At 32.8% G+C, this 25,050-nt stretch overlaps 1 protein-coding gene across 2 annotated transcripts; it reads left to right on the forward strand.

The window, feature by feature from the left end:
* Positions 1-16,956: 16,956 nt before the first annotated feature.
* On the forward strand, positions 16,957-22,063 carry LOC123543186 (uncharacterized). Of its 2 annotated transcripts, none has more exons than XM_045329276.2 (2): positions 16,957-17,046; positions 17,287-22,063. In XM_045329276.2, the coding sequence occupies exon 2, from the start codon at positions 17,295-17,297 to the stop codon at positions 18,786-18,788; it is 1,494 nt and encodes a 497-aa protein (XP_045185211.2). In that variant the 5' UTR covers positions 16,957-17,046; positions 17,287-17,294; the 3' UTR covers positions 18,789-22,063. The 2 variants fall into 2 exon arrangements, with proteins under 2 accessions (XP_045185211.2, XP_045185210.2); XM_045329275.2 differs by having other exon boundaries at positions 16,990-17,105.
* The last annotated feature ends 2,987 nt before the right edge of the window (positions 22,064-25,050 follow it).

Raw genomic sequence — 25,050 nt, forward strand, 5'->3', positions numbered from 1 at the left:
ATTCCATATTTGCGCTTTTTGTCACGTTGACGTTCGCGTCCAAACGGACGTCAACGTGGCAAAAAGCGCAAATATGGAATATACATTGTATTTGTATTAATGTACGTATAGATACGGATCATAGTGATAGGCGGGTATTTAAAGTCGAGACTAGTAAAGAATGTGTTGTCTTGGTAATTTTAAATCCTTTTGATCTATTAATTTTACTACGAAATATATTTTGAATCTAATGAATGGTACAGTTTAATTCATATGATACAGTTTAATAATATATAATTTAATGCTACTTATCCTTCATAGAATGGAAAAATCAATGAGGTTTCATTTTGAATGAAACAAAGTAAGCTACATTTGGTAGAACGTATCATAATGGTTACGCACTGATTCGCATTAACTATAAGAAACATAGAATTAGAATATCATTAAGGAGTCATTTCCATTTCACATTTCATGATTGTCTTTCCGTTATCATTGTTGACACATTTAAGTGGTCGTAAACATCAAGTTGTCATCAGAGACTCTAACCAGTTGCTAACATAATATCACTTTCAGTTACAAGATCACTCAGATCACTCATTTAATAAGTAACAGTACTGATATATGAATACAATTTTAGGTATGCCATACATGGATGTACATTACGGAAATCAAAGTCAAATATTTCTTAAAGGGGCATGTCTCCAGATTTGGCTATAATATAATTTTTCTTTCAAGTTGAAGTTTGGTCATATTATGAACATAAGAATATGATGTTTTGTTTCTAACATATTTTAAAAGTTCCAAATCACGAAAAAAATGACCGCGTCGGAAATCGAACCCCGGACCGCCGCGGCAATAAAGACATTTTCCCGTCGTCGAAACCAATAGCGCTATAGCTGAAGTAGTGAATCATGACTCCAAAATATAGATATTTATAATCGAGACAGTTTACCTGGAGTAAAAGCGTGACAAACGCTTTTCAATTGTCATCGTAAAAGGTAGTAAAAACAGCAAAATCTGAAGTGTTTCCGTAACATGAAGTTTGTCAGTAGTTAGGTTTTAAAGCCTTCTTAATAATATAGCATTTATTTAAAGATATCTAAAAATTGTTGTTTTTCTTTTTGTTGTTGTTGTCGAACGATTTGGAGGCATGCTGCTTTAAAATACTAGACACTGTGTAAGATGTTTATCTGTGTCTCTGCATGCTTGGTAATACAATAGGGTTATGCTTGGTAATACAATAGGGTTATGCTTGGTAATACAATAGGATTATGCTTGGTAATATAATAGGGTTATGCTTGTAATACAATAGGATTATGCTTTGGTAATATAATAGGGTTATGCTTGTAATACAATAGGGTTATGCTTGGTAATTCAACAGGATTACGCTTGGTAATACAATAAGGTTATGCTTGGTAATACAATAGGGTTATTATTACAGTAGCTCGAACTGGGATATTTTGCCAGATCGGATCTCACGAGGCGCGCATATGCCGAGTGTGATCCGTCCTTGCAAAATCCACGACAGCCGAATACAAATCCTAAATCTAGCTACTATTGTAATTACCCTTTTTATTATATACCTCCGTGTTTTTGTTTGTTTATTACTATTTTGCATTTAATTCAGTAGATTTATTGATAGTGTAATATAAGGTACGATAGAACAATGCCTGCAATAATTAATTATAAATTATAGTAATATCAAGTAGTACATTTCTGAAAACTGAAAGCAGTAACTAGGATATGGATACTTCATTCTCTATGGCATTGGAGGAATCGGTACCTTCATATTGTAAATATATTTTTTTTTTCACATGGATAAATGTTGATATCAGATATTTTTAAAAATGAACATTTACGTCTCATATTTATAAACATGTTATCAATAGAGAAATTCAGGAAAGAAAGAGCGTCGTTGTTCATACACACATAGACAGAATATTTCAGTTATGTCGAATAGTTGACCATTTTAATAAATCACCCCTGTTTCTCACAAATCATATTTATTTGTTAAATAGATTCAAATCATGTTTGTGAAATGGATTGCTCATAACAGAAATAAAATTTAAATATTGTACCATTTTATTGTAAAATTTGATTATTGAACTACTAATGCATTGCGGTAACAGTACATATATTTTTACATATGATTGTGTTGTGTTAGACGATTTGCTAAGCGGTAATTCATGTGTATTGAATTGTGTTTTATTTGAAAAGGTAACTCACCTGTACATACCTTTCGGTGATTTTCATATTAACAATGGTCAAGAGAAGAAAACGAGTATGTCTCCAAGTGCAAATGCAGTCCTGTAAATGTAGGTGTGCAAATGAAGTATTTTGAAAGGGGTCTGATTCTGAAAATGGTAGAGCGAATTCCTACATGATCGTCTGTATTAGATTAATTGAAAGGGGGCCATATAAGTAACATTCCCGCAAAGTTTGATTGAAATTGAGTTGATTGTTTAGGAGATGGTTTTTTAAAGAAATCGCGGATGGACAATAGATATTCAACGATGCGGAAAGCTCACCTTTCTCACAAAGTGCTCGTAATATGCAGGTGAGACTGACTAAATTTGATGGCCAAATATTTATGGATACAATATAATGTATGCGCAAAGTGGTTGAGCTCAATATTCTTCGAAAAGTGCCTTACCATACAAATTTACCATGAATTGTATCTGACGGATAATGGCGAAAAATTATCCACAAATGTTGTATGTATGCTAGTTTTTCTTTAATTTCATTGATGATTTATACGTGACATTTTTGAAGCATCTTTTAAAGAAATGTTTGCTTTTTACACATGTGTTCATTCTTTCTGTCAGTTTTAAAGATGTTCTGTCGGACAAAAATGTACGTTAGATGAAACATGACCCCTACTTTTCTCGGTGTTGCTTGTGGTTTATAGGTCATTTATAACATATTGCTGGTAATTCCATTAAAATGGACCAGATAATGTTTGACAGCTGTGCTTCAAAACCGTAATGTCATTTGAAGAGTTGAGAACGAAAGTCAAAATAGAGGAGATGAAATGGTAACAGCAAGAGAATCCGAAATAGAAATCACAGATAAAGTTAATCAGCATCTAGCAGAAAATTGCCCGTCTACAGTAATGACTTTGGAAGAAATGAAAGGTTAATACCGAGGAGCAGCTTCTTAGACTTCAAGAAAGTAACATGGAGCATATTGACGACATGAAAGAGAAGAAGACAGATACTTTGGCAGACAACCAAGGATGAGTCGACATAATGGTAATGTCGAAGAAGAGATAGATATGACAGGTATGATAAATGGACTAGAAAAAAAACTATACAGACAGAAATTTAGATTATGAGTATAGATCAAGATATCGAGGACATTTTGGAAGAGACTAAATGACAAGATTTAACAGACCTGACAAAACAGAGAAGAAACTGGATATGGAAGGGTGTTTTATGACAGAGAAAGTAAAGTTGGTCACAAAACAGATACATTCGGAGACATACATGAACTAAACGAAGGAATAGACGTCATAGACGGAAATCATAAAAAAGAAGAACGATACGGTTCCGATAGAGAAAGAGGATATAGTGATCGTATAGATACTAGATTTAAAGACATTGGCGTGATGCAGATCGAGAATTGTATCAGGGAAAAGAAGATAAAGACAATGGTATGACAGAGAATAAACCAAGCAATGAGAAAAGAGGACCAAAAAGAAAGAGAACAAACAAGCACTGAAACAACAACGATCGATACCGAATACTACAAACAAAACAAACATATCCAAGAATTAAAACCGGAAGCTATCTCAGCCAATGGGCAGATAGGAGACAAACTACGTAATAAAAGCCCTGATATGATTTCATGATTATGACTACCTTACTAAAGTCTGCAAACCATTTTCCTTGTCATCTTTCTTAAAGGACCCCATACCCTGTAATATCTTTAAAATGGAAGGGAAAAGAACAAAATACCCCGGCTGTATATTTGTAGGGAAAGTTTTTCATTTATTTCTTTTGATACGAAACCAATGATTGCAAATCAATTGCGGTCAGTTTTGTTAAAGAATGGACATGGTTACATTTACAACTTTTGGTCTGAAAGCGATCGTTATGTTTTTAAAAACTGCATAAAGTTCAGTTTTGCGCCAAAAAAAGATTTTGTTTATGAACAATCTGTGAATATTTTAATTATTTGGTTTAACTTATGTATCCTTACGGAGCATCTTTGTGAAATTTTTGGATTCCACCTTTTTGCCTGAAAAGAACATACATATGGTACTGCATTCTCGCATACCAGAGGTCTACCGTGGTTCCCCGGATGAACCTCAGGCACATTTCGCCGATATTTATGGTTTGGTTACATTACAGGTAAAACGTTTCAGCCAATCAGCGTCGTTTCGCGACAAATCGTAGCGAACCAATCAAAATCGTCCGTGAAAAGCGTGACCGCGTCCTTTCCATATTATCGAGGTAATACGATGTCCATTTACGACGAATATTATGATTTCTTGATGTAAATCTCTTAACGTCGAATTACTGGAATAAATCTTTATTCATCGCAATCATGGAATACAGCCTTTATCCATCGTAAGCAAGTATCTTGTTTACATATTTTTTGAAGTTTCAATTCGGAGTTCCAAATAATGGCGAACAATGATTGGCTGAAACCACTCGCGATAGTAATTACGAGTGCGCATGCTCACCAAGTAAACGATGGAAATAAATCAGAGGTTCGTCTCGGGATTTTGACGAACCTCTGATGGATGAGAATGATGGTACTGGTGAAAAACATATGACTGTCGAAAACGGCCAGTACAATTTGCAATAGACTGTCGTTGAAGTCAGATTTTGGCTATCAAGGAAACAGGCGTATGCATGTTTTAAAAAAACTCTCTTGTACTCGTGTTATATACCCCATTGTGTTCCTTCTTTATGTATCTTTTGCATCTGTTTTATCTATCTCTGATTTTACAATGTGTTTCGTTTTATATATTTCCACGTCGAGGAATTATCAGTACCCTACTGGTTTTGAGGCTTAAGGTGTAAGTTCCGTCTGTCCTTTCGTACGTCCGTCCAAAAGCAGTTTCTTCTCAGGGCTGTAACTTCTACATGTATGGACCTATTTTCAAGCATTAAACTTCACGTAAGTGTTATCGATAACACAAGCATGTGCGATGCACCACATCCCCAGGTAACTACCTCCAGTGTCATTGTCACGTATAGGATTCAAAAACTGGTAATACTTTAGGACTACTGGTATATTTTTATACAATCTCTCTAGACTTAAGTACGTTTGTGACAGCATAGAAAATGACATCAGACAACCTTAAGGTTATTCCAGAAGTAAAGAAAATGAAAGCAACTTGCGTTTGTATAGGCCTATAGAAATGGGTCACGGAAAGGAGCCACCCCGTCTAAATGCATTCGCTTGTTTTTTTGTTTTTGTTTTTTTTTTCTCTCTTTTCTTGGTGGGTGTTGTTGTTGTTGTTGTCGTTGTTGTGGTTTTTGTTTCTTTTGCTAATAGTATGTCAAGTTTCAGCACTTCCTAACGATTTAAAAATATCCGGGCTTTAGCACGACATGTCATTTTTTCATCTGCGAAAAATATTTGAACTCGGAAAAAAACATGTGTCTTACAGAGGTGCTTAACTCAGGTTCAGGCCTCTTATGACGGATTATATAGAAATAATAAGTGTCCTGAGTATAACTTTGACACATAATATAGTATTTTTTGAAATAAATGTATACGAATATTTGCACAAATGGTGAACGTTTTATTTTTGATTCAAGTTTATAAAAGCGTAAACATTTAAAAGATTAAGGTTATTATATCAAAAGTGTGTGATGAAAATGTGACAAGCGATAATGTTGTATCCCTTTCAAATGACCGACATGTTATAACAATAAAAATAGTCTAACAAGGGTGTAAGGAGACCGGTCTACGGTAAAAGAGCCAAGATTAAAAAAAGTATTGTAAGGAACTATATAATAGTTATCATTGCATGTTTGGATATAAACCACACAACGAGATTATACATCATTTGTTACACGTTCATTCAAATGAAGAGTTTAAGTACATAAAACTAAAGCTCGATTTAAGTTCTGTTAAAACCGGTTTCCGCACACAATACCCTAGCTCTTTACAAAAACAACCCCTCAGTTTATAATGTGCTCGCTGTAAACCATGAATACAAACAAACCCTTTTTTCCAGTGCGAAATCAGTACTTGGCCCCTGTGGAATTCCCATTACCTGTACCAAAGTTTAACTACAAACCTCATAATTGACAGTCCAGCGCGGTATCATAGTAATTTTCATATCGTACATTCATGATTTAGCTTCAAGTATAACTTAAGAAGGTGCAGTTCTACTCGCTTAGACTACCTGGATGCAGCCTTCTTGTTACCTTATTTTATCAGATAATTTTGCACTTTCAGTTAATATATAGAATAATATATTAGATAATAATATATAATATTTATTTTTTAATCCATCTATTGTGATAATATTACTTTCTTTTATAATTTATATGTATGAATTGTGATGACCGAAGTCTTTCCTTTATTTTTTTCTGTGATATGTCCTTCCATGTCATACCATATTACATGTATATACTACCCAAAGACAACAGTGGAAATAAGAGATGATTTCTATCTCTTTTTTGTGTCATCCTTTAATGTATATGACATGGCTTTATTCAACATGCATACATGTTCATTGTTACCTGTATGTTGTTATTTATATTGCCATGAATACTAAAATTGTACACAGAAATAAATCTGTTTATTTATCTATCCACTGCACGAATCTTAGTATACCTGGGTACACTGAAAGTCTATGTATATTGTGGTAGCATACAAAAATATCGTGTTCGCGTAAACCATATAGTGCTTTTGTACAAAATGACATTTTATATGTGAAGCAAAAGAAACGTACTTAAATATCACGTGGTTGTACAATAACTAGCGTTGTTGACAACATTATAGTTACAATATCGTGTTGTCACATATATATCCTGGGAGAAGGCATGAGTACACTGATAAATGTTAATTACCGCTGCATGTGTCTAGCATGGGAGAAAATAACTTATTTGTTAAATCCACTAGTAAGGTAAAATTTTGCAAAGTTCTGCCACTTTAAGGACACGTCACGGCTGAGATAGTTTAGCATTATTGCAATACACAAACGGTATCAAAATTGAGTTTCCAATACATTTGCTCATTAGATAAATCCTCAATTTCTATGTGAAAATAAGGGATGTGTTTTGTATCATTGCAAAACTGTGAGTTGCTCTAATTAGTGACAAGTGACTAAAACAATAGAAATTCGTACGTGACTTGGATAGACCAAACGACAGTGTGGTAACAAAATATTCCTATATTGTTTTTATTCACGAGTTGTACGCTACAATATAGAATACTCATTTTTAAGAAAATCAAACTGAAAGTTAGAAATAACAGAAAAAAAATTAATAAGGTCATGAGTCATCATATACCTGTCAATTTTTTTCATTACTTTTCACGAGCTGTCAAAATTATTTTTATCTCTCTATTCTGCAAATGCATTGTTTTTGTATCTTGGTCGGATGTTGTAGTGTGTAACATACTTTACATCCCATATTAATATTTGTGCTTGAAATTGCTTTGTTGAGCTCACGAAGTCACGTAAGAATTTCTATTGTTTACTATCTGTTATAAAGGTACCAAACCTCAATATTAAGATATAAGAATTGTTCCTTTCTGGTAGACAAAGGAAACTATCTGATTGAATCATAACATAACGGTTTTTGGAAAGAACTGAATATTCTTTGGTTTTTAGTAATTTACCGGAAATTGAAAACGTGACACCACTTTAAATGCGAAAACAACCGTTTACAACAGTTTATCTGTAGGTTTATAATACGCATTTGTTGAACAGTTCTCCCTGAAGAAAACAAAGCAACAAATGCACATGAGGAGTCATTATTTATGTAAAAATAAATAAGTACATACACCTAAAGTCTTCCTATTCCTAGTAAATTCTTAAATCTTAAAGGTAGAAATACATTTAAATGCTTAATCCATCAAACAATATTAATAGGGTTGACTACCACAATTGCTCGCAATCTAGAGATGGTACCTAAAAACTCAAATTCATCTTTACTGATTTTTGCCAGTGTCGAATGATAGCTAAGTGCACCAATTTACTAAATATATTCATGTTTTCCTCTTGGCCATGTTTAAAAAGAAATATGATATTTAAAAAATAACCTAAAAATATCTGAAGCAAATGGACAAATCTTTTTTTGACAGTTTTTCATTGATTTGGGGATTTATCCAATTATAGTCTATATCAAAAGTCTCCACAGTTAATTAAATTCAATAGAGTATAGTGTAAATTTAGGCTGCTTTCAACACTTTGAAGGAGCCTATACTGAACTTTTTTGTCTTTTTGTAATTTCAAAATCCAAGACTAGCCAAGAGTCTAAAACTCCTGAAACAAATCTGAGTGTAAGAGAATGACATGCTGTTTAATATAAGCTTACAAAAATCATACCAAAATAGACCTGAAAGAAGTTATTAAAGATGTTATAATGTAAACAGGCCCCAAAACATTTTACCATCCATATTTTCCACTCATGAATGCACTAAATACAGGTTAAATTGTAAATTGTAAATTTAAGTTGTAAATAAAATTAGATTAAAATGTGAATATCGTGTGAAGATATGTAAAGTCACCCATTTACCTTGTCTACAACAATAAATGAAACACCTTATAGTTTGTTTAACGTAGTGAATCTGTAACGAAAATCGTCAAATAACGTATTCTCCATATGCTTTTTTCAGCACTTTTCATTTTATTATGAGACGCAATGATCGTGTGAAGCTAGAGAATCCTTAAATATACATACGTACACGGAAATTACAGAGAGACATTACTGATCTAGTACGTTAATATGTTGTAATTACATTTAATATCAGCAACTTTGTGTGGTAAACTCTTTCCAGCAAAGTACTCCTGAACAACTAGAGAAATGCAACAAAATGAGTAAAGCTTACGAAACACTTTCAGATTGATTCTAATTGAAATGATGAATAAATCAACAGTCTACTAATTTAACTTATTATGTAATTTCTCATTGTTGGATATGGATATACATTTTATTTGTTAATAGATCAAAATTTTGTTTAAACCAACATTAAGAACAGAAATAACTTTTATTAGCTAAAAGGCCAAACCTTTAATATCTGTGGTATCGTTTCTTAATTTCGTAAAAAATTCTGAAAGGAATTCATGATTTATTTTATTTTGATACACTACTAAACTTTCTATCAGGGCCTCCATGAGAAAAGTGCATATGTTGTGTATCAGACACAAAGAGATTTAAATATATGTAGGTCATGTTTTGTCTGCCTAATCGGTTGGTGGGGAAAGGACCTATTTCATTTTTTTTTCACTTTTGACCAATGCTTTATGTTAGCTTCAGTTTATTGTCTATTCAGAACTGTTTCTCTCAGACTTTTTGGGTAGGTACCATCACTACGCAATCATTTGTATTTGAAAAAAAAACGGGATGAGTGTACTTCCTATAGAAGCTCGTAGAGATACCTGCAGAGGATCTTTTCCACCATTAAAGGCTTGAAAAGCCGTCATATATCCAAAGTTGTGTCAGTGTAACAAAAACATGTTGTTGGTTTTTTGCATGAAGCGCATGCACTAGGGTAAATATTAGCCAGGGTGTGAGGAATTATTGTCATATAGTCTCTTGAAATGTTAAAATGTTAAATTTTTAAAATGTGCCATTTTAAAATTTGTTACATGTTCGTCAAATCAATATTAATAATACGCGTTACATAAAAACGTGTAAAAAATCATCGGAGTTATGGATAATCTACAAAAGTGAACACTCGACAACAGTAGTATAGTTGTGTCTTTTCGTCCGCACCTGTTTTACGGTTAAACTAATATGTATTATTTTCAGAGGTAGAACCCGGATATTTCACACAGATGATCCAAAAGGACACATCTGTTAAATCAAATGATTAAAGTTTTTTTTTCATATTGTCCATAAACAGAGTCTCAAAATTTTGGATTATGTTACATTGTTTTAAAACGAAGATATTGTAAAAAAAATAAAACATAAATGATCGTAGTAAAAATGACAATGATCGTTTTCAGAGCAGAAATTGTAAATGTAAGCCATGTCCATTCCTGCTCAAAACTGTCAAGTTGATTTGAAAGAATTGATCAACAAAATGAAACATTTAGCGGGGATAATATGCCGGGGTCATTTGTCCATCGGACTTCAGGATAGCCGGTTATCCAATGTGTGTATTATCGTGCGTTATGCATATAGTATAGACCATATATGTGCGTGCGTGCGTACGGTTTCATAATTAATAACTAGACTTAGTACTAGTTCATATTTTTCAAAATCTGAGAATAGGTTTAGAATAATGACTCATGTATAAAGAGGTACCTTTTATGTAGGCGAAATAACAATGTCCCAGAATTCTGAGAAAAATAGGCGAACAGAATACAAACATCTTCGTTTTGTTCCAGTCACTCGTGTTTATCCAGCCAGCGGTTATGGAGATTGGCTCATGGACAGATGGACAGACGTATGCCGAAGAAAAAAAAGATAATTGTACATCTTCCCAACAAGATGATGATGGTGATGATGATGATGATTATTATTATTATAATTATTGCAATAAAAGACGCGGACTGAGACTGAACACTATGTGGTTTTGTTGTTACTCCTGTTAGACAGCAAAATATGTCAAACTTGAAAGTATGACACTTAGGAACTTATTCTTCACAAATGTTTTCAAAACTGTCATTTGGGAACAAAATGGCCCCTCAAGGCATCAAACGGCCACAATTCCTGATTACAATATATGTCGCTAGTGGTCCGTACACGACACGCCTTTGAAAATTCCTTTGGATAAATGAGTTGCAAAACCGCGATTTTAAATGACAACATTTGTATGATTTATACTTTCACTGTTGCACTTCACACTGGTCAATGTAACTGGTACAGGGTATATCTTATCCTTGACGTATAATTTGGTTAGTCAGCGTTATCATATCATCATGTTATCTTGTCTACTTTTCACACACCCTGGTCCAGTTTAAAACAGATTATGACTAGACATTTACAGGGACTAACCCACACATTTCAGGCGAAAAATAATTCCCTTCAAAAATCCACACAACAAGTGAGTAATGCGAGAGTGACTAGTGGTACAAAATTATTGACATAATATTTTTGCAAGATATTCTTTTAAATAACCGAAACATTGTGCAGCAGGTAGAAAACAGTTGCAACGCTTTTGAAATAATGCAGAAAATTTACATTCTTCTTTCATTTTGTAACAATTTCTAACTTTTATTTTCACCCACTTTATTATTTTTTCATTGTCATAAATACATTCTATGCCAAACATGGTTGATATGGACATGCTGAAAAAGTTCACCCAGACTGTGGGCGAGGAGCTTGAACAAAATAAATTGAAGGTCAATACTTGCACAGTAGGGTTTTATATAATAGTATTTAGTTATTTAGCTATCTGTAGTATTTACTTTTAAAATTACTACATGTAGTAAAATGTAATTCTTGTTAAATTGTAATTCTTCAAAATGAAAATAATCATGTTTGGATTTGCAAAATGGTTTTAAAAATTAATAGCATTTGATATTGATTTGATTTCTTTTCATTTTGGAGAATAGTTTTGCCAAGCAGATGATATTTTTCAAACTTCTAGCTTCTCAGTTGCAAATCCACTTTTAACGTTCGACATCTCTTATTTTTATTGATATATGTTACCTTGATAAATGTACGTTATCATGATATTTTCTATTGTCAATTGTTCACATATCTGGATCCATTGTAAAACCGAACACTACGGCATCCTAGTTTGATAACCAACTATTACAACTATCTTTTTATCTTTTTGGCAGATAAGTTGATTATAACGATTTTTAACTACAGTCGACTCTCGGTATCTTCTATTAAGTCGAGAAATTTTAATGTCCCGTAATATTTCCTCTTTAAACTATGTTTTTCAACTCCTTTTAAGACAAAGTTTGATTTACCGAAACTTCCGATGTGTCAAAGAGATTATCTTTCCCGCCAATCGAATCCAAATGTATTGTCAACTTGCAACGTTGTCAACTTGCTAAGTCTAAGTCAGATATCTACCAACACAGCTCAAAGTCGCTGCGCCGCGCTGAGATCTGTGTCGGTTTATAATCAAACTGTGATGTTGACATACCAAGGCACAGTGGCATGATGGCTTTTGTTTATTATTGACTCTAATTTCGATCATCATGAGTAAATAAAGTTTGGTATAAAACTGCTCGAATTGCTTTGAAAAAAAATTGTTTAGCAGTTAGACATTTTGATTAGGATTAATATAAGATAACCACGATAAGGCTTTATAAAGCGTTTGAATGCAATACGAACACATCATTCTTTCTAAAGTTAACAAATTCAATGCTATGACTCCTACGGGAGATATGCAAAATATTTAAACTTTAAACCTTAAAACTTTAAACGTATTTAGCAAATGTTATATAAACTGAAATCACTGAAAATCAAAAGCCCACTTAGTAGTGAATACTCAAACAATTTTAAAAAAATCATACTAGTCTTAAGCATTTCTTTAAGAAAGTAGACAAATGCAAGTCCGACAAGTGTTAGTTTGATGTTAATCTTCGTAATTCCTGGTGTCAGTATAAATGTACTCTGTCAGTCTTCTAAAAGATTCTTTGAAGATCTTTTTTTAATTCCTGTTAGAATTCCCCCTACTTTCTCTTTCATCTGTTTCATCTGGTGTCTACTTTCGTATTGGTCCGACGATGCTTTTCTTCTGTTTTGGTAGATCATTTATTAAATTTATATCTCGATGCAACGCACTAATAAATACTGAATCTTAACATTATTACGAATGCATTTTTGCAGCTGATATGAGATAAAAATATGTGAACAGGTTGAAGGCATATACAATATTTCGTAATAGCAAGGGAGATCAAAGCATGTAAGCTTATAGCATTTACTAGTTTTATATTAAATTTTGTCCTCGATCAGTAAACTATAGTTTGAAAATATATACTATTTCGATATAACAATAAAAAGAACTTAAGAATTCGTATTCATTTCTCATTGAGATTTGTTTACTCTTTCTTCTTTATGTTTCAAATTAACATTTTTTATAGCTTATAAAACAATAATAAAAGAATAAAAGAATTAGTTTTGCCGGTCTGAAACGCATGTGTACAATATCTTTTCAATTTTGTGAAGTCAAAACAGAGTCATCTTTGTAATACAAAACTTAACGTATATTACAAACGTATGATCTATATTTGTAAACAATATCAAATTAAAACAAACAAGATGGTCCAGTCAAGATGCTTTATCTTCTCTTATCCAACTGTGTTTTGTATTGTGTATTTAATGTTTTTGTATTTCAACATGCTTTATTGTAGCAGAGAAATTGCTTTCACGTTTTTCTTCGAAAGAGATTCGAACACGAAATATGCTTGCAAGTGGGCCGTCACAACTTAGAAAGCATATACATCAATGCAGATGATAATTGTAGTTTCATTATAACCATTTTGGTACACGCCACGCGGTACTTAAAGAGTGTTGTTGTGATTGTTACGCCATTCAGGTCGATGGTTCTATCCAGGTGCCCGATCGTGATAAAATGATGCAATGAGGGGCACCTGGAAATTGGAACGTAGACAGACCTAAATTCTGTCTGTGTAACGTCAAACTCAACTAAAAGCTATCATTGCTAAAAATAGATATAAAAAACGATAAACGACTTCTTCTCATGACCTTGGTGATGGATCATTACAAAACATGGCCAGAAGCATCTTTGCACGAGCTTCTCTAAAGTTTTGCTTGTCTGCTTTACGGACCCACTGGGGCTAAACATTGAAAATCGCTGAAATAATTTCTTCTAATTAGTCACTTGACGGATCGTCGCAAACCTTTGCAGTTTATAAAATACACTGATCGTTTGACGTATAGCGTTGACGTTAGTAAAATTATGTTTAAAGAAATCTGTTCAAACAACCTGGAAAACAATGAAAACCATAGGAAAACACAAATGTATGTAATGTAGTTATATATTAAAAAGTATAGGGCAATACTAATATTGACTAGAAATTCTACCGAAAAGCCTCGAACTTGAATTGGCTTATTACATACTCTTCATTTACTAAACTGATAATTACCATTGTTTTAACAAGTGAAGTCATTCTGTTATTTTACTAGTCAGTAGCTTCGCTAGTCGGTTAAGCAAAGACTTTAGTATGGAGAACAAAATCTGGAGTTGGTACAGGAAATCTTTAAGAGCGGCGCATCTGTTGCATAGTGAGAGGTCGATACATCGAATTCCGTCCAGAGCGAGGTAGCAGGTTTTTGAGCTGCCGTCTAGCTGGTTAAATGCCGTTCAAACTGATGGTTGTCATTAAAATATTTGGAAGGAAAATGTTTACTAGGTTAAGACTGGCCTTTAGTCAAAATAGATCCTGCACTAGAAAAGACATGAAACTGAATTAACTACAATATCTTCAGGAAATGAACTGTATACACAATAATGCCTTAACGGGAATAAAACTCATCAATATAGCCATACACTTCACTCATATAGGGGTGAGTGAGTTGGGTTTTACGGCGAATCGACACAAAATGGTCATACATGCTATGGACTTTAATATACTTGTAATTAGTTATTAAATCTATCCAATGTTTAAAAGTGTTTGAAGTATTACCCTTCCAAATAAGATTGTCTTTGAAAAATCTTTTTATTTAAAACATCATGTACAAGGACATGAAAATAACTTTCTTGACGAAACCTCCAAGGAGCAACATCTTTCTACAAAGACATATGTTTCAATCATTATAAGGAAGAAGTATTTGTTTATCACGCTAGGCCTAGGGTTGTACAACAATCTCTTTACAACGTTGTTTTTTTAGACAGGTTGCATTATATTCATATTTGAAATTCCCCTTCATAGTCGAAACATCTCGAACTAAAAGGTTGCTAAGAGTTATGATAAATAACATATTTTTACTAATTATTATTGGTATATGTACTTTGTGAACAAAAACCGTGTAACTTCATGCTCTAATAACTTGTAAATAAAGAATATATCCCAAGTTTTATAGGCACCAACATATAGTCGAATTCTTGTCGATATAATGTTCATTACTTTGGCCTTCTTATAAATCAATCACACCGATCTCACTATATGTTTAATTACTTGATATAGATAAAATTTAAATTCATACTAATATAGCCTTATTCAAAACCTGATAAACAAGCTTTAACCTATGAAGGCCTCCAATTTTCCTTTTTTGCACTAGAGTTCAGTTATTGTCACAGTCACAGGATGTATGTTATTGTTAACGTACGCTTTGATTAGTCTATGTTATCACGATATCTTTCTTATGTCTGTTGTCAATTTGCCATTCATCCGGGTTCAATGTATAATAGAAGAAACATTTATTCATCATTGCACAAATATTAACAACTGATACTTCACAGAATAAACTAGACGCCGGTACCTTGGCGGGGTTTGAAAAATATCAATTACATATTTTGATTTTTATACTACAAAATGATATATTTCGATAACATATCTTACCTATAGATAACATCTGAACGAGACTTTACAGCTGGCTGTAATACTTTCCATGAAAATCTGTTGTTTTTTATTCTTTTGGTAGGGGTGGGGGTATTTTGATATTTTGTATATTATTATGTCGAAAATGTACTGTACTAATTCAGATCAACGATCCGACAGAAACAGGACATGTTTAACTTATACAGGCAATTGGAAAAGTGCAGTTTGATCAATCATATCAACCTTTATATTAATTGAAAGAGTCTGCTTATGTCATTGTTCTTTTTTTTTTTTCTCTCTGAATCTAACCATGCTTGTATACAATGTCAGAAAATACTCAGATGTCTGTTGGAAGTCGATGCATTTTATAATGGAAACTTATTAATATTAATAATTCATTGATATGCAAGTGGGTTGTGCCTTCTTGACGTAATGGCACACCTTCCGCTTCATAGTTTTCTAGTTATTTTCCTTTGTTTCATTTTTTTCCAAAACCATGTGAGCTTTATTTGTATTGTTTATTTCATCAACTAGGCCATCGATAATTTACATTCGGTCTTAAAATGATTCAGCACCTTTCATCTGCCATAATGACGCTACTACACGACTTCAACATCAGAACGCGCTAACTTTCCGGTTACCAGGGGCCATTATGACTCGGCGCGCTAGGCACATTGCGCCATTATGTATTTGTCAGAGGTCGTAATGTTGTTTCAACAGATTTTTGTTACTATTTACAGTAAAGTAATAAGTAATATTCGTGACCGTTATATTAACGGCGTTACAACTGCGGTTCAGTGTTGTTTATGAACATCAGTTACAATGTATTCGTTGATAAGTTTAAGCATCGTAAGAAACATTGCTAGTTTTCGGTAGTTATGATCAAAGCGGTCATATATGGTATGTATTTACTGTTATAAAAGCCTTTTCCAACAAAACGTCAACACGTTCTCTAACCGACTTCTTTCGTATGTGAAATAGATAATATGCGCCAAAGCTCTATGCATTGACTGAAATAAAACTTTTATTATGACACTTTGAAATGTAAACTTTTACCGAGCGTTTTCCATAATCTCTGAGAATAACATTTACAATGACTTATGCATGCGTTTTAGGGAAATGAACACATATCATGTTTGTTAAATCAGCCATTTGACACGTTTAGCCCTTTTTGCTTTTTTATCACTTACCAGCCGCTTTTTGCGTACAACATGTACAATAAGAAAGTTTGCTCATGCACGAAAGTCTTATACTATATGTTCTTTCCAGGTTTCTAGCTTTACCGTGACAATTGTACATGTTTATATCTTTATTTATCACCATATAACCTAATGTTTACTGAATCATAACTTTATGACAAACACCTGAATTATGCAGCTCGGTATATAATATAGTATGTGAAGGGTGCAAAGGTGTGTAAAGGCAATGTCACATGATAAAAACGCGATAGGAAATAAAATCATGTTAGTGAATTTTTAGCATTTCTTTTAACCAATTATGAAATATTTCAATTAATCAAAAGGTTAGTTATTATTATTTTGATATCAAGATTTAACTTTGTTTATTATAATTTATGTAGCTGCTTTTCTTTTTATCAGTCACCGTTAATGTTGAAAAAACATATATATTATAAATGATATGTTCAGCTTTACTTTCTGTGTGCAAAATGTCGATTACAAGCTATGTATTGCTTTTATTTTCAGATGACAATATGAAGGTCGACAGAAACCACGCAGTGATTGCTGCAGTTATTGTGAGCACACTATTGAAAATCACCAAAAGCTATTATACCGATTGCCAGTTCCGATTCCATAATGAAATTGATGAGAGAGACGGATACATTTTAAAAGCATTCAACCTCGGTGAACTTGATATGGTTAAATTTGAAATTAATCTAGATAAGTTTACTCGAAGGTATATCTTGATTAATGATAGTTTTGAAACCAATCCACTCTCAGAACAATCCGACGTTGTTCAATATGGTTTAACGAATTATTTCCTCGTGAATAATGCTGGTTTAATTATCCTTGGATACCCAAGTAATGTAGAAGCTCTCTCGTTATGGACACTGTCCAAAGGAATACAAACGATACAGCTCAATATTAGCCTAGATACTTACTGCGTATCAGGGATAGAAACAATGACGTCGGATATCTTGACACTTTTAAAGAATGACTTTGCATTCATCAAAGGCTTGATATCTGACAAAAATCACCAAATATGTGTTTTTGACTTAAGCGCTAGTGATAGAAATTACATGGAACAAACAATATTTACATTCCCATATTATACACATGATGTATATAGAAAAAAATGTCAAAAGTTTGAATGTGCGAATACAAGTTGTACTGATATATTTGTGGACGACTCTAGTTTAAGTGATGTCATATTGATAGCAGCAATTTTGATCCCAATAATTTATCCACTTTTTGGGTTTCTATTTCCTATTATGCTGTCCAACCCCGGGGAAAATCCACATCTTTATTTTGAAAAAGGTGAATGTCCATTTGCCCCGAGGCGTATATTTCTTCATGTAGCAAAATTTTCAATGATTACGGGAAAAATTCTATACCTCTTTATTTTTCTGACTTGGTTGTCCGCATTGATATTCTGTCAATACCAGCTATCAAAAGATAATCTTCCCGAAGGATTTCTTCAATTTGCTGATTCACAGCTACAGTGGTATATGTGGAGAACAGAATATTGGTCAACATTTGGACAATTTTCATATTTCTGTATTCCATATTTGCTATGTATTATTTCGGTTAGAATCCTGAAAGAAATATTTGGAAATGAAGAACGGGCTCTATTTTACAAGAAGTTTTTAATTCTATCATGTAGATCAGATTCTTCTCGGGCAGATTTGGAAAAGTGTTTCCCATACATACATTTTATCTCGGTTGTGGACACGCCTATTGCTGATTGTTCGGTGTCACATTACCTATGGACATATTCTGCTTTTTTATATAATACAAGACTCTTCTCGCTGTTCAGTTTTCGCATGTGGTTGGTAATTTTGAAACGTTCATGGCATATCTCTGCAAACAGTAAGTTCTTTATCAAAGTTTTTCAATGTCTTTTGGTATCTCCGATCATTTTTGCTTTTAACTGTTTCAGCTTTGTTTTACAGTGTACTTTGGTTAGCAATTCTGTTTTCGGTGGTAAATTGTTCGTTCTATTCATGGTAGCGGACATGTTCTACTAAAAAATCAGCAGTAATAAAGGGCATATACTCAGTTTGTTAATATTTGTTACATGGTCTCTTGCGGTCTTGGGTTGTCTTTATGAAGTGTGTGTTGTCATTGTTATTAGTCCAACAGTAACTCTATTACATGGCCTTGTTTTCACCTTCGTCGGAATTGCACACAATCTTGATTATTATGCTCCATATCTGCTTGTTTTTGCTGTTGGGTTACAGGAAATCATATGTACATACCGTTATATACAACAAAAGAATAAGATGATTTTAGACAATATCTTTGATTGTTTAAAGGAAGATTTGCCAGTGTTTGTAAATGCTTCTTGTACAATAGCAGAACCAATGAGACTTCCAGTCGAAATTTATGATACCATACGCAGGCAAGTGTTTCCCGTTAGAGAGTGTTTGACGGACATTTTCTTAAAAGTGAAGTCCCTTTCCTTCTTTTACGCAATTGCTTTTATTCATATATTCAGTTTTTGCAGTGACCGTGGCTCTAGTGCGTCAGTAAATGTTCTTGAGTATATATTTGTCTTTGACTTTCCAATATATCTAAGAGAATTATTCAAAGGAGATCAAAGTGGTAAGGTTGATTTGAAAACAAAGGTTCAGAAAGCTGTGAATGGGTTAGTAGCGGATATGATTGTATCTGATGCCCCTACTCGAGTTGTCCAAAATGAACATACACCATTAATATCCGGTAGAGCAAGACGAACATGACAATACATGTTCCAAAATTTATTTGGGATTGACCACCTTTTTGCAGTCAGCAATGCCTTAACTTTTGCTAACAAGATGATGTTTACTTTATTCTTTTGCGTAATTGTGTTGAAGTTTATATTGTATATTGTTCAAAATTTTAACACACATGTATCATTGTGCTATACATAAATATTCTAAGTCTTATTCAGGAAATAAGAAGTTTTCATAAGTGATTTAACGCAGAAAAAAAGCCGTGTTCTGAGTTCTTATACGTAAGAATATATCGCGAAGTCCCAAAGCCGTTTTACGCTAGTTTTACACTAGTATTTGCATACGTCACGTGACTTTCATTCATAAAAAGAATTGCACGCTGGGGTTTGGTGGTAAACAGAACAATCCCTAGCACGCGCATGCGTTATCACAAAAAAAAACGTTGAGTGGTTTTCTTCTATGCATATGTAAGTTATTTGCTGGTCGTGTTAGAATTTTGTTTTATATTTGTACGTTTTAAATCCTATTATTGTGAACTATATATGTATGTGTGGAGATGTCCCTCTGACATCCATGAAATGTGAAAATTAAAAATTTTTCGCATGACTCATTCATCAAAACCTCTTCACTATTTCTACGTACATCTTCAGCACCAGATGAAGAGAATATTAAAAGAGAGTATTAAAAAATGACTGCTTTTGGAAAATAACTATACTGCAAACTCCATTCTCTTTTTTCTGCTTTATCTAGATAAGTAAAATATAGGCAATAACATTTTGCAAACTAATAAATCTATGCTACTCTTTAATCAAGAGTATAAACTGTTTCGTCTGTGAATATATTTATTCTTTTGCTTGTTGTGAGTATATATGTTGCTTTCCCTTTTATGATATTTTTACGTAATGTTTTAATGTATTCTATTTCAAATGTATGTTACTTCGTAGTCTATATGTTTTAAAGGTGTAAATTATTGTTGATTTTGAATCGGGATAAATATATTTTAGTTATGCATATCTTTCTTCTGCGTTAAATTACATCTTCCGCACCAGATAAAGAGAATTGCATATCTATGAAAGAAAAACAAAATGTTCTTTGTGTATTAATATATGAAGTGTTTTGAATGCTAGTTATGGGTATATTTGTTGTCGTGTCTTTACGGTACCCCCTTCTTTATTGCCTTTATGTAATGATGTTTTAATGTACATGTATTTATTTAAAATGTATGTTAATTTACATCGTATTCTATATGCTTTAATAGTTGATTTTGAATCTGGATGAATATGTTTTAGTTATCATTATCTCTTTTTTCAGCGTCCGATTCGTGTTTAGATTTTTATTCATTTTTCAGATTGCAAACTTGTTCATAATAAATAGTGTAATTTCTTCAAAATAAATGAAAGCAAATAGAAAATAACTTTGTATTACAAAAATGTATAACTTCTGATTCTTTGCGTAACAGGTGTACTGTTCTTTTTACTCTTAACAATCTAATACTATCTGAATATAGTGTAACATCATGCGTTTATGTGTGCTCCCTCAAACGGATAAGGGGATATAATATTAACAAGACAAATCGATTTATCAAAACCTGAGAACAATTATTAAGGCCACAATAAACCAGAGAGAATTACCTATTCCCTGCCACTACTTTAATTACTTTAATTTCATCTGACTTGAGTCTTTGATATTGGAATTTTTTAAAGTTATTGGATCAACGAGTAAGCACTTAACACTTAGGTGTTTGCTAAGTAATATCCTATACGTTACTCGAGGTGTATTTCTAAAATTTAGTTTTATCTTTAGACAATTATAGCGAGCGTCAAACAGAATTTAACAAAGTTAATTCAACCTATTGTATATTTATACTCCTTATACGAGTACTATACACCATTTTTAAAACGGCACACTATCATGTGAATGATTTGAATATTTTAAACATGTAAATGTGTTGCGCATTTTTCAGGAAAGCAAGTATGTGCACATTGTTTTTAATTCAATAAAGGTTTGATAATTTCAATCTACTTGCATACACGTTTGGTTATAATTTTTTTGCACACCGGACTGGAGTTTCTGGTGATTTTGCACAAGCCTCGTTACCGCCCAATGCGCATGTGCCCTAGGGACGGATATTTCTATGCGATTAGTAAACGCATGACATGTATCATTATTCTTGCGTACCAAGCGGGAAACGGCAAGGCGAGATCACCTTATCTTTTCCCTACACGTGTGAATTTGACGTCATAATTCGACATTATATTATGACGTTATAGTGTATGAGCGGTTTTTGATTAACAATATCTTTGAAAATGTTGTAATAAAATAAACGGCTGCTAACCTGTCAAGCTAGCGCTCGAATTTCAATTTCACGTTGTCTCTCGGATTTGGAAAAAGTAATGTCTTACACTGAAAGTCATGTAAGAGCCTTATAGTGAAACTCTTAACTTACACATAGTCTAATGTTGAAATTATATCTGATTTAATAAGTAACCAGTGACTAAAGAAGTAAAAGCTAATGATAAATATTTGTAAAACATGTGCATATGTTAAGTTCAGAATGCGGAGATTTGTATCTAAATAACTGTCTTGTATTTCACTCTCAAAACTACAGTTGGATACAAATGTTTGCCATTAGAATGTGAGCAATGTGAGCATGTTACTTAAAAATGCAATTTATTTATTAATTATTAATTTGTACTTTGCGACTTATCAAAAATGAATTGAAAAATAATAAAAAAAAGATATTTGCATTATCAAATTTGGAGACGGTTCACTTTTGCCTCAAAATTGCCTAAAAACTGAAAGTTTCTAAATGGAGTAAAGAACATGTTTTCTTTCATCAAGAGATATTCTTTTATTAAATTGCACGAAATAATTTACAAAATATTCATTATAGAAGAAAATATTTGACATAACTGAAAATACGTTTACCTTTATGGATATAGGAAATCTTCAATTTTTAACAGAATTTTTAAACAAATCTGAAATTTTCACTACGGGCACAGCTGTCGATCGAAAAAGGGCCATAAATTCTGTGAAAGAAGCTGGACCTACGATCAAACTATTTTTGTGGTCCTTGAGTGTGCTCACTTTAAAAAGTTTCCTACGTGACCTAAAATATGGCAAAATTGCAATTTCAGCAATATTCAGTGATATGTGTTGAACAAATTAATAAATCTGTTTATAAAAAACTTAATTCCTTACAATAGATAAATATTCTGGTAGCAAACGGTATATAGTTTTTCAAATTTTAGCCAATTTGATTTTTTTTTTAAATTGCATAAGCCATATAAGGCTTAAGTGAACTTTGTCCTTTTATGTGTTTCTGACATATTATTAACAATTGTCTAAATGCATGTAAAATATCAAGAAAGCTAATGAAATAATGGTTTGATAATTGGTTGACGTTAGTCACAATTTAGGACATATGACATCGCTAACATTACGCAACGACATTTTAGAACATCATAATCAAGGTACTACATTTCCATGTACGATTTTAAATATTAGGATGATTAAATTGAGAAAAAACAAAATGTTTTCCTACTCTATGAGTCTGTATACTTTTGACGTGTCGTTTCATATGCATTATGTAGAACTGAAAGTTATGCACAATATCGATTAGTTTTGTTGCATTGTTAAAGTCGTTACCATAGTATGACACGCTTGTCATATCTCATATAGCGTTATTAGAAATCATAATATGTAAGTGTTACTCTGTAGTGCAATGGCGCATTTGCTTGGTATACTGAGCGTGGCAGCACTAAAATTCAAAGCAGTTTCTGCCTCGGTCTTTTCCATTTCTTTTCATTTTTGTCTGGAAACAAATTACACGGAGAATATCTATATATACTGACAGGTGCTAAATGCCCACATACATGCTTATATATAAATTATAGCAATGTTTTCTACAGATTATCAGAAGAAGAGGTCAATTCGCTGATATGTTTCTCCCGATTAATATATTTTCTAGACAGACCATGAAATATTTACACTTCTGCTTTTCTATTTTTATTATGCCAAAGTAGCCTTGCACATGTATCACTTAATATTTGACTATAGTATACGTAAATATCCATGCATATAACGTATTATAGATTAAATAAATCATAATTGACTCAAGCTTTGTTATATTTGTCAATACTGTGTTGATCTTTTAATATACCCCACAAACGATAAAAAACAATTTGGACAATTTCGTTTCCATGCATAAATGTAAACTTTAGATTGATGTTCACATTATGTTCAATACATGTGAATGTATTTGTCATGAAAGCAAACAAACTGCAAGATAAAGTAGGGTTGTAACAGTACTTTGATCTACACTGGTGTTTTTGGCACGCGTGGATTTTGCCAGGCTAAGATCCCACGAGGCGCTCGCGTATTTGTCTTAAAATAACTTTCTAACAATCCCGGGATGGCCAGCTCAAATGACCTGCTACACATTCTTAATTGTTCTTCATTTCTTCACTCAGATCCCAGTGTGAATGTTACCTACACATTTGGTCCGTGAATTAAGATTTAAGCAAAGTGATTGAGAAAAGTGTTAAGCATATTTGGCAGGTTTTGTGTCTAGAAAGCTGTTTTTCTCCTGTCTTCGACGCTTTTAATATTATCAAAATCAGTCCAGTAATAAGCATGATAAGAAAATTATATGCAAAAATGTTACACAGAAACGAGCAGTTCCCCTATGTGTACCATACCGAAATGTCACATAGGTTGGCCACCATGAATTAACATAGTGGCAAAACATTCCTTTTGAATAAACCCTATGTAGAGATTTATCCTATAAGCTCTCTTTAAACAATGGGAAACAACCTGTTTACAAAGTGAACTTGTTCAGTGAGCAGCATTTGTAAATCCTAATCTTGTCTATGTTATACCAATGCAATGCAAAAGTAAGCTATCTATGTTAATTTCTAAACAGGATAGTACAGCAATGCATGTAAATGTACTGGAATTGTTCTCTATTATTTTCTCATATTTCTAGATATGTCCCAAAACCTTTACGCATATGTATAGGTAGCAAGGAGATTGCTTTCTTTCCAGCAGTAGGTTTTGCAACATATTTGTCTTGTGAAAGTCTGTGGTTTTTTTTTTCCTGGATGGGTTTTCAAACACTTGCATATCGTATTACTTTATATCGGTATTATGCCAGGACATTACTCTTAGGATTTAATTTTGTGTAAGTATTTGCTTTCAATTGGATTTTATTCTCAATAGAAGTTTGCATTTTTAAACCGTTAGCATAGACGGCATATGTTTTTGATAATTCAAATGTTCAGGATTATTACAAAATAATGGATAATAAAATCAATTGCAAAAATGTACTAATATAACTGGTAAATTGCAATGCTCGTTAAATCTACAAATTATATTAATCAGTTTGCTATGCAAATAATGCTTATAGCCAACACATTCTGCTTGTCCCGAGTAGTTTGCAAAAAGGGACGTTTACTATATAGATAATGTATATTTAAGTAGCAAACCAGTCATATAAACAAAGTCACAATTTCACAAAGATATCAAAAACTGTGATATAATGCCATCCGTGTCAAATCCTGACAAATGGTTATTT

The sequence above is a fragment of the Mercenaria mercenaria genome, chromosome 19 (genome assembly GCF_021730395.1).
Source record: "Mercenaria mercenaria strain notata chromosome 19, MADL_Memer_1, whole genome shotgun sequence".
Classification (NCBI taxonomy): Eukaryota; Metazoa; Mollusca; class Bivalvia; order Venerida; family Veneridae; genus Mercenaria; species Mercenaria mercenaria.

What these genes read in the sequence shown, in the direction of transcription:
- LOC123543186 (XM_045329276.2), top strand. Translation starts at nt 17,295, where the DNA reads ATGAAGGTCGACAGAAACCACGCAGTGATTGCTGCAGTTATTGTGAGC.